This window comes from Colias eurytheme, chromosome 8 (assembly GCF_061535395.1).
Source record: "Colias eurytheme isolate Ceu_HAF_F1 chromosome 8, ilColEury1 Martin Lab GWU primary, whole genome shotgun sequence".
Classification (NCBI taxonomy): domain Eukaryota; kingdom Metazoa; phylum Arthropoda; class Insecta; order Lepidoptera; family Pieridae; genus Colias; species Colias eurytheme.
Window position 1 is genome coordinate 10,756,142 of NC_142987.1, and position 12,046 is coordinate 10,768,187.

At 33.5% G+C, this 12,046-nt stretch overlaps 1 protein-coding gene across 1 annotated transcript; it reads left to right on the forward strand.

Moving 5' to 3' along the window:
* Nucleotides 1–861: 861 nt before the first annotated feature.
* LOC149906774 (uncharacterized) lies at nucleotides 862–7,152 on the forward strand. Its single transcript, XM_090105010.1, has 4 exons — nucleotides 862–966; nucleotides 2,780–2,858; nucleotides 6,032–6,244; nucleotides 7,052–7,152. The coding sequence occupies exons 1-4, from the start codon at nucleotides 862–864 to the stop codon at nucleotides 7,150–7,152; spliced, it is 498 nt and encodes a 165-aa protein (XP_089961136.1).
* Nucleotides 7,153–12,046: the final 4,894 nt, after the last annotated feature.

Genomic DNA, 12,046 nt, shown 5'->3' on the forward strand with positions numbered 1-12,046 from the left:
TATAAAGATATAGTTTTATTGCTCTGTTAACATTCTATTTATGTCGCCGTATTTTTCACAAATATATTTTTATTATCATTTTATTCCGTTCTATGCAGTCGGAAGGATTATGTTATTAAAATATAGATAAATACTATGTAATACCGAAAATGTAAATACATTTTCTGGAATTAAAAAAAAACTCATAACTTCAAAAATACATGACTTATTTTTTTTTTTAATTTTCTGATAACTGGTGTGGCATTACCTGTCAGAAAATTTCGGCTTGACGTCGACTTCTGGGACACCCTATATATATTATATAAATATTAAATTAATGAACTTTTCCTATAGGTAATATTATTGTTTGCTTGAAAAAAATAGACATACCTCCACGTATCAACAATTCATGTGAATAAATTTAAGTATTTATTTATTATATAGGACCCAGAAAATAAAAATATTTAAGAAATTCTACAAAGCATTAGGTACAATCCCTGAAAGTAGCATCTTCTTATATATAAAATTCTCGTGTCACAATGTTAGTCTGCATACTCCTCCGAAACGGGTGGACCGATTCTCATGAAATTTTCTGTGCATATCGGGTAAGTCTGAGAATCGGCCAACATCTATTTTTCATATGTACCACGGCCGAAGCCGGGGCGGACCGCTAGTTTACTTATAAAATAAGTAGTAAGTAGTAAGCTTACTCCAAAGCTCTACTAATAATAATTCTTAACCAAAATAAATACCACCTGCAAAAGATTTTCCTAATAAATCACATCATCATTCAATGAATCACTAAATGTAACAAGCTAAGTATAAATATTTAATTTAAGAAACGTTATTGTTAAGTCGACTGTCGATTGAAATGAGTTAGAAATGAACTTCCTACGAGTTGTGACGTTCATTATATTATTAGTGATACTAAATACAGTGAACAGTGACATGCATGAGTATATATCTAATATACCGTCTGATGTTGGGGTATGTAATAATAATTGTGTAAATGATAAGGGTGTTATAAACTTATAACGTAACTAGCGGTCCGCCCCGGCTTCGCCCGTGGTACATATTTCGCAATAAAAGGTAGCCTATGTTCTTTCTCAGCGTCTAAAGATTATCTGTGCCAAATTTCATCAAAATCGGTCCAAAATCGGTCCGGTTTATGTGTGAAAACCATACATACATACATACATACAAACCTTTCCTCTTTATAATATTAGTCATGGACGTATAAAAAAAGACGGACGGTATATCGCCTAAACATTGAGTGAAGCCTAGTAATGGCGGCGAAACATCCATGTGTGTGTGCCATGTTGCCATGGCAACAGTTGTCTTGATGACAATGGCGGCTGTATTTTTTTCTATAAATTTTGCCGTAATAATTTTGTCATTAAAACATAAAAGAAATAACTTGCTTCCCTGTGGAATGTAATCCCTTGTGATTTGTTATTTAAAATTGTACTGTTGCGACACCATTTAACCACGCGAGACGGCATTTTAAATATTTTTTGTGAAACAGTGACGCAGTTAATCAGTCGGTAGTTCACGACGTAATGGCGGCCGACTAGCTTACTATGGTGAGAATGTGTGCGTGTTTATTGTCTTTACACGATCGCTAGCTTACTATGGTGGCTTCACGTTTTTTGTTCGTAATACGGCGTCCGTCTTTTTTTATACGTCCATGATATTAGTATAGATAAACAGATTAATATTATCGACAAGTGACACTTTTCGTGTTGACGATTTTCTAGTAGCCCGAAAAAATTAAGCCGAAAATTGACCATTAGGGGAAATAATAATTAATTAGTGTAGTTTTGAAAATCGTTTTCGAATTAAGAGCAAAAATCTAAAAAAAAGGTCATTTGCCACCCCCCCCCCCTACTCCGTCACCTCACCCCCCTCTTGAGGACTTACATATCAAGGATAACTTTAGCGATTTCAAAATCTACACGATTTATTTCCGCAACTTTTACTTATTTTCTCAGACGTATGACGCTTCTAGTCGACGTTGCGATTGATTCTATAGATAAATTAATATTTTGATAATATCTCAATTTCAATTATTGTATAACAAATTGTCTTACAGATTCAGGTATAATCTTTCTTATAATTCTCGTGTCACAATGTTAGTCTGCATACTCCTCCGAAACGGGTGGACCGATTCTCATGAAATTTTCTGTGCATATCGGGTAAGTCTGAGAATCGGCCAACATCTATTTTTCATATGTACCACGGGCGAAGCCTGGGCGGACCGCTAGTCTTATATATAAAATTCTCGTGTCACAATGTTAGTCTGCATACTCCTCCGAAACAGGTGGACCGATTCTCATGAAATTTTCTGTGCATATCGGGTAAGTCTGAGAATCGGCCAACATCTATTTTTCATATGTACCACGGGCGAAGCCGGGGCGGACCGGTAGTAAAATATATATATATTAATATCAAAGAACGATTTATTAAAATATCGATTGATTTAAATACTTATTTACGAAATATAGTTATTTTGCGAGTAATTCATGAATGTGTGGATTGAAAAGCCTTCCTAGAATACGTTATATTATAATCATAATTAAGTGATATATTAGAAACTAGAGGTCCGCCCCGGCTTCGTCCGTGGTACATAGTTCGCAATAAAAGGTAGCCTATGTCCTTTCTCAGGTATCAAAATATCTCCATACCAAATTTCATGCAAATTGGTTCAGTAGTTTAGGCGTGATTGAGTAACAGACAGACAGACAGAGTTACTTTCGCATTTATAATATTAGTATGGATTAAAAGGATATGTATTTTACAGACTTCAGTAAACAACGCTTGGAACAATATAGTAAAGGCTATAAAACGACCTGTGAAAATAAGAAGATTGGGACGAACTGGTGAGTCTTAACCATAGATTTCGTTTTTAATGTGTTTTTAACGGTGTTTAACGTGATTTATTCATTATATTTTCAAATTAGATGTTTCGTACACTTTACAGCGAGTATGGTCACGGGGAGATACGGATCGGGTTAAAGAAAACGTTTAAAATCCGTTAAATGACTTTAATTTCTAAATATATATAATTAATACAAAGAAAATAAAGGTTTAAGTAAATATTCTCATAAATTTTCCCTTCATATACTTTGTTGTTTGTTTCTCTTCATAATTTTCTTCTATATGTATTTGTTCGTATATTTTTTCTATCATACCGTATACTTATTACAAATAACGAATAAATATCAACATTAATTAATATTATAATATATCGGTTCACAAGGCTCTATTATTATTAGAGATTTTACACGTGCCGAATCTATAGTAATACTAATTTCCGCCCGCGGCTTCGCCCGCGTTTTCAAAGGAAAACCCGCATAGTTCCCGTTCCCGTGGGATTTCCGGGATAAAACCTATCCTATGTGTTAATCCAAGTTACCCTCTATATGTGTGCTAAATTTCATTGTAATCGGTTCAGTAGTTTTTACGTGAAAGAGTAACAAACATCCATACAAACTTTCGTCTTTATAATAGTATTAATATTTAGTTAAAAAGTATAATGAATACATACATTTAAAACATAAAATATGTACTTATAATATAAGGTAGTCTCAACAATTTAATGTACCTATGCACCGGCTGATTAGTTTAATACTAATTATTGTGACTTAAGGATTTCAAATGTAGAGACAGATTATTTTATATCAAAACCTTTTTTTGTAGATATGTAGGGAAACGCTTGACCACAATCTCGCCTGATGGAAAGCAAAGATGTGGTCTAAGATGGTACGCGCTTCCCTATTAGGAACCGGGAGACCTACAGATGTCATTTAAATTTCTTTCTTTCTTTCTTCTTTCAATACCCAACACAGAAAATTAATTAAGGTATAAAAACATATCCAAAGGTATTCCAACTATTATTAAACATCCGTAATCAAAGCATACATCAGATTACACTCGGACTGAATAAATTCATACTAATTAAAATTCATCTCTTAGGAAAATATTGCTTCGGACCTTACCTTATATTTTTATGGTGTATCTACACATTCGTCTTCGATATTCGCCTAGAGGCTCAACGATATTCGACGAAACATTTGTATATAAGTGTCAACGAGAACCACTGTTCATCAATGACATTATAAGCTAATAGATTACCAACACAACATTCGATCTTCAAAAATAGCACATTAACGCACACGCGCTTAGACTACAAAGTAAGATGATTTGATTCAACTTTTGTGAGCGAGAAAGAGACCGACTGATATAAAATGTAGCTAAGGGCTTCAATACACACTAACGCAAACACAATTAGATATCAAAGTAAGATGACATACAACCTTTTTAATACTTATATCATTCTTCGAATCTTAAAGAGGATAGCGAGTGTACTGTTTACTAATTCATCTTCGTTATTCGGTTCGCTGCTCGCCTCGCTCCTGGTGCGATTGTGTGAATGCACCATTACAGTTCTAACAATATAATATTTAAGCATTATATTTAATTAAACTGTATGATACAATACCTTCATTTCAATATCCTTTTGTTTTAAGAATAGATTTACCGAATACACCTTCTATTTTTATAATTATTACTTTTGTATTGAATTTTTATTATTTTGTATTATTCCAAAGGATACACAATGGATTCTATTTTCAATCAAATTCATAATATATTTGTCTATTCGACTAGGCTTATGTTCGTGATATGTAACCATAATTACGGTATAATAATATATTATAACTAGCGGTCCGCCCCGGCTTCGCCCGTGGTACATATGAAAAATAAATGTTGGCCGATTCTCAGACTTACCCGATATGCACAGAAAATTTCATGAGAATCGGTCCACCCGTTTCGGAGGAGTATGCAGACTAACATTGTGACACGAGAATTTTATATATAAGATATTATACATTATATATAATAATATCACGTTTCATTGTTTTACTTTCATGATTTACTGATAATTGTGAAATTCGATAACCCTCGAAGTTATTTACAAATACTTCAGTTCATGCCCTTGACATATTTAATTCTTAAAGCCATGCATTTTATTTCAGTATATAGTGCAGAATCGCTCTAAAAGATCGGTAAATACAGAACTTTAAATAATAGTATTTTGATTCTGCGGTAACTAGTATACAAACACGCTTCCTCACCCTTCCCAGACCTTTCCTTTATCACCGCCATCAATCCTTCCTTATCCCTTACCCCTTGAAAGGTAGAAATACATTTGCTCATAATAAATTTACAAGGTCCGTGATTGCTTACCATCAAGTGACCTACTAGCTGATATAACAGCACAATTGGTAGCAGCATCTTTGCATTTTATGCCCGGCTTCTGCGTTAATATTTATAACTAGAGGTCCGCCCCGGCTTCGCCCGTGGTACATATTTCGCAATAAAAGGTAGCCTATGTCCTTTCTCGGGTATCAAAATATCTTTATACCAAATTTCATGCAAATTGGTTCAGTAGTTTAGGCGTGATTGAGTAACAGACAGACAGACAGAGTTACTTTCGCATTTATAATATTAGTATGGATTTCTAAATTGATACTTTTTTGTGTTAATTCAATAACTGTGTAATGTAATGTAACTCTTGTATTTTTATTTTTGCCTAACGGATCTTAGTCGTCCATTAATGTACATAATAATTCAATAAAGGATATTTTATTTATTTTATTTTATTTATAACATAGACCAAAATTTTTGTATACTATATGTGTAGGAATGTATCCTCTATATTTTCTAGTATTTATATAAATCGCGTTGTTTAAAAAAACCGTTGAACATTAGTCGCGTCTTTGTGAGCAAGCCGAGGAAAATGAGAGAAAGAAGAAACGTTTACATATTATTTGTACTTAAATGACAGCACATGTTGTTTTCCTAGGCTGAAACACGTCCACACTGACCGAGCTGCTTCGCGCAGCAATAATTGTTCCTGAGGCCGCTCGCTCTGTGTGGACCCGCCTATTCATTTTAAACATGTTTCATACGAAATTTCTTCCTAATCACAGCTAAGACCAGACCGATAGACTTAATCATCATCATTACAATAATCTCTACTTCTTTCTAGGTAGAACCAAATCACCCAGAACTACAGTCTCCACCCTGTCAACCCGGTATCTCATAAAACTGACCCGTCTCCACTACCAGGAAACCACGACACCTTCAACCACCACCAAGACCCTTACGAAGTTGGTGATTCCAATACTGTTACAACCGAACTGGAGGGTCAGGTTTGACTGGCGAAATGGAAAGGATATTATGAAGTCTGAAAAGAGCAAAGGTATGTTTTTGTCTTCATTTAAATAGTAATATAGCTTGGTAACTTTACAACTGATGGACATGAAAACAATAGTTTTAAGGATAGAACTGAATTCTTCTTTTCTTCTTATTTTTCTTAAGTGGCACTCCCGATCCCAGTGAGGACGGATTCTGCCAATGTCAAGTTTTGAACAATTTATGTTTTTAAATGTTTAGCTACTTCGATTCCCGGTTGAGGAGGTGAATTTTCTAAAATCTTTGAATGCACTTATATTTTCTTTTAAAAGTAAAGGAATGTTTCCTTTCAGCAAATTTGCTATGCAGCATTTCAAGGGCCCATCGAAAATTTCCACACTGTATAATAATAATAAGCTTTATTTATTTCCACCTTACAATTATTAATAAATACATAATTATACATATTACATTTCAGTTATTTTTTTTTCCTTTTATAATAAGTATATATTTTTATTTTTATTTTTATTTATCTATTCCTTGTTAGGTGGCCCCTTATGGGTAAAAGCCTCCTCCATCTTGTACCAAAGATCCCCATCTTGGGCCATACGCATCCAGTTTTTTCCTGCTATTTTCTCTATGTCGTCCACCCACCTCTTCTTCTGCCTTCCCACTTTCCTTTTGCCGATTGGGCCCTGCCATTTAGTGGTATGGTATAATTTCAGTTTAAAACAAAAGTGGAAATGGGCAGGACACCTCTCCAGATATAAAGATGACAGGTGGACATACACTGTATAAACATACAAAATCTATACCCAAAACATTTAGATCTTTCCCACAAAAGAAAGCTATTGTTAAACACTATATATTTCAGATCTGAAACCCGAGCACTATACATCGTGTGAACTGACGAGCAACATCAACAAGGCATCTGAAGACGATAGCCAGCACTATGGGAATCTTTTCTTTGTTTAAGTCTCATGTAATAAGAGTTTTATAAATAAAGTGTATTTTGTGTAAACATTTGTATTAATTTTGCACAAAGGATGGGAATTGTGTATTTTGATATAGGTGATATAAGCTACTTTTTATCCCTGGAAAATGACGCAATTCCGGAAGTCCCACGGGAACGGAAACTATGCGGGTTTTTCTTTGACTGCGCGGGCGAAGCCGCGGGCGGAAACCTACTAGGTTCCGCCCGCGGCTTCGCCTTATATTAAAAACAAGAACATTATTACATACTTGTAATAATGTTCTTGTTTTTAATATAACTAGCTATCCCGGAAAACGTTGTCCTGCCTTTCTCTTATTAGTTACGTGGATACCTACATATAGATGTTGTTGGATTCTCAGACCTACCAAATATGCACACAATGTCATGAGAATCGGTCAAACCGTTTCGGAAGTGTTATATAAATGAATCGTAAAAAGTGTTGGTAAGCGCATAACTCGAGAACGGCTGAACCGATTTCGTTATTTTTTTTATAATATTCCTTGAAGTACGAGGATGGTTCTTGTGGAGAGAAAACGTAAACATGTACTACAGGAGAACCCAAGGCGGACCACTAGTATATTCTAATAATAAATACTTATAGAATGGGCTTAAATATTTTGGTGTGTTAAAAGTCCGAAGGGGGTAAAATAGGGACTTTAAATTTCTAATGAATGTCGTAAAAGGTAAAATTCATGATCGAAGTCGCAGGTGGAAAGAAGCTAAAAACACTTAGTTCTCAACTTAATTTTCTTTCCGAGTATATTCTCCATACTAAAAGGAATTTTAAAAGATTCCTTCAAATAAAACTCTAATTTACAGCGTATATAACGTAAAGCTAAAGAAGTAATGCAGTTTTAAACCAGTTGAAATGGATGTAAAGTAAAATAGGTCTTGGAAATTTCTTTCATTCATTTAGGCTATACAAATTGTAGTTTAAAGAGATTAGAGATATTATGTATTATGTAAACGAGTAAAAATAAACATTTATGTTAACATTTTTGTCATTAGAAATCGTAAAATACTAATTTTCTAACATTTTTATAGATTCGTTAAAGTACATGTTTAAACTGAAACTCAACCATTTATTTATTCAATTAGACTTGTCCTAGAAGTTTTCACTTATTGAATCGTCATAACACAGTTTAATCACTTACTACCTTTACTACCATTCAAATATATCCTAATACTAGCGGTCCGCCCCGGCTTCGCCCGTGATACACCTTTACTACCATTCAAATATATCCTAATACTAGCGGTCAGCCCCGGCTTCGCCCGTGGTACATATTTCGCAATAAAAAGTATGCCTATGTTCTTTCTCAGGGTCTAAAGATTATCTGTGCCAAATTTCATCAAAATCGGTCCAGTAGTTTATGCGTGAAAACCATACATACATACATAATTACAAACCTTTCCTCTTTATAATATTAGTATAGATATAGATAAATCACACTTTAAAACTTAAAAAAAATAAAATAAAAATAAAATAAAAATATCTTTATTTCACAACCACAATTACAAAATATACAAAAACGATGGTCCCGTACTAGACTATAGTCTGTATTACGGGTACCGATGTCCTTCCATGTTACAGTTGAGAAATATATTGACTTTAAAACTTATTATTTAAATAAAAATAACGCTAAAAAGAGATAGCTGATGTAGTTATTACTGTGTACATGGTACTAGTTATTACCATGATAAACAAAATCTTAATAAAGGACGTATGGAAAATATTCCAGGATTCTCATAGAAGAATATCTGATTAGACACTAAACCTAGATGTAAGAAGCTAACAACCTCGTAGTTCAACAACATGACGTGCTCTAAATTTATTTAGCCACAGAAGACAAATGAGCAAACGCTAACTTGTAATTAACATACAATGTACGTATATTAGTCGTAAATTACTTGGAACTAGCATCTCTTTATATCTCTACTATATAATAGACTGAGTGCATTACAGCCATTACACTAAGGAGATGTCTATAATACAAAAATGAAACACTAAATTTGTTGCTAAGCGCAAATCTCGAGAACGGCTAAACCGATTTCGTTAATAATTTCTTTATCAATTCCTCGAAGTACGATGATTGTTCTAATGGAGAAAAAACGTAAACACACCACGGGCGAAGCCGGGGCGGGCCACTAGTTTAATATAGAGCAATAAACCTAACCTAACCTAACCTAACACCTTCTGAGTTTTTCTTTGATAAGACCTTCCCCTGGCAATAACGAACACTGAGTGAAAAAAAAAATATCGAAATCAGTCCAGCCGTTCATGCATGTCCGTGACCAAATCCAAAATATCATTGTCTTATCTATAGTTTCAAGGAATATCCAGGAACCTATGTAAATGTTAGCAAAATGTTTGGGAGTCTGAATCCTTGCAAATGCCACTATTTGCGTAAACGGCATTCCAAGAAATACGAGGCTTAGTGTAACTGGAGCCGGGATAATGAATTCAAATTCAAATTCAAATTTTATTCCAGATTTACATAAAGTGTGATTTTTTAGTTTTGCTAGTTTAATTTATATTGTTTGTTTTTAAACTACTTCGACGAATGAAATAATGATTTTTTTGAAACTGAAACAATATAAAATAAAAAGATTTTTTTTACATTATTATTTATCTTTATAAGGATTTGAGATGACCTACTTTTAGTACATTTGCTTGTTTAAACTTTAAAAATATCTACTCATGATTTGGTCTATTCATTTTACACCACCCTGAATACCTGCATAATATTTTCAGTTAATCTTTCTTCGTACTACAATGCATAGATCGTTATAATATTAGATAGTTTATAATCCTGTATTAAGTGTGCAATAAAGTATTTTTCATTCATTCATTCATTCATAGATCGCCGAATATTCACTTATAATACCATGTAGGTTGTACCACGTGACGTTAAATGGTGCAATTCTATTGGTCGATATTTGGGTCGGAAAAATAATCTAAATTATTGAATAGAATCGAATGTAATACAAAGATCTAGAAACCTAATCATAATTTCCCATACACAATCAATAAGGAAATATTCAATCCATTCAAACTGGTATATACAAACATACGTCCTTCACATACATATCAACATAATATATTATGTATTTTTACATATAAACACATATAATATTAATTCAACATACCAAATGTCCGCATGCCACATATAATCCAGTCTGTAGGTATTTATGCTTTACAAAAGGTGGCGTAGAAAATGTTTTGAAACGATATTGTTTAGGTATGAAAGGTTAATCAAAATCCAAGTTTTCGACCTTGACGGACCCAGGCGCTAGCCGCCATCTTGAATTAAAGGTGCTAAAATTAGGTATATTTTAAATAACTTCTCAATTGTTTACTAAATCACAAAAGTGTCTATGAGGAGTTCAAAGAAGACAAAATTACCTACATTTTTTTCATACATGATTATTCTGTAAGTCTTAAAGGTAAAAAGTTACAAGCGACGGAAATAATAATATTTACAGAAATCATATAATTTTAATTTTGTTTAAAAATTGTACAGCTATCATTTTTTAATTCTCTTTGATGGCCCGGGCTGGTTAATGGTGGCTTCTTCATTATCGTCGCTGAAATTTTCTGTTTCATTGTCTGTATTTTTTAGTTTCCAACCATGAAATTTCGTCATCATGACCAGAAGAAATCGAAGACGCTGGAGCACGCTTTCTAGTAACTTTTTACGGAGGGGACATGGATAAGGAATCCTTAGAAGATATCCGATATGAACGATTCATAAAGTTATCAATAAAAAGTAAATTTAATCGACGAAATTTCATGGTTGGAAACTAAAAATACAGACAATGAAACAGAAAAAGTCAGCGACGATAATGAAGAAGCCACCATTAACCAGCCCGGGCCATCAAAAAGAATAAAAAAAGATTGCTGCACAATTTTTAAACAAACTTAAAATTATATGATTTCTGTAAATATTATTATTTCCGTCGCTTGTAACTTTTTACCTTTAAGACTTACAGAATAATCATGTATGAAAAAAATGTAGGTAATTTTGTCTTCTTTGAACCCCTCATAGACACTTTTGTGATTTAGTAAACAATTGAGAAGTTATTTAAAATATACCTAATTTTAGCACCTTTAATTCAAGATGGCGGCTAGCGCCTGGGTCCGTCAAGGTCGAAAACTTGGATTTTTATTAACCTTTCATACCTAAACAATATTGTTTCAAAACATTTTCTACGCCACCTTTTGTAGAGCAGAGGCTTTTACATTTCCCCACAGACTGGACTAATATTATGACGAGGGTATGAAATTTGACGGCCACCTGTGATCCGTCAGAATGATCGTTGAATAGAAATATTTAGAAGGTATTTTTATATTTGCTACAATGAATTGAACAAAACATTTATGTAGAGTCTAATAAGATATTTATATTTCATTCTTCTGCTTATCTATACTTTTTTGCTTGAGCGCGCTGATCTAAGGAAACACGGGTCCGATTTGTAAAATTATTTCACTGTTAGATAGTCTATTTATCGAGGAAGGCTTATATAGGTTATACAATATACATACCTAATATAATATTATCATCACACAAAGACCAGTAAAACCGCGGGGCGCAGCTAGTCATTTATGCGAGCCAAATAATGCTGAATGCATGCTTGCCACACTTACATTTCAATTTAAATTTTATCTCTATATTTCACTAAACTATTTAAATCACTTCTAATTTGTTTAAAACACTTAAAACAGTAGCCGTCTACGTGATATCGCATTATTCAAATGATTCAATCTCTTACACTCGTATTCTTAGAGGATTTGCACTGAAATGTCTATAAAGTGGCCGGGATTCTGGATCACTGTACGAATGAATGAATATAAAGGAGGCTAAACACCACTCGGTT

Bases quoted from the DNA above. Each gene is read 5' to 3' on its own strand.
- LOC149906774 (XM_090105010.1), top strand. From the start codon at position 862: ATGAACTTCCTACGAGTTGTGACGTTCATTATATTATTAGTGATACTA. The intron at 2,859-6,031 runs GTGAGTCTTAAC...ACTTCTTTCTAG, and splicing joins AAGAAGATTGGGACGAACTG to GTAGAACCAAATCACCCAGA. The intron at 6,245-7,051 runs GTATGTTTTTGT...TATATATTTCAG, and splicing joins GAAGTCTGAAAAGAGCAAAG to ATCTGAAACCCGAGCACTAT.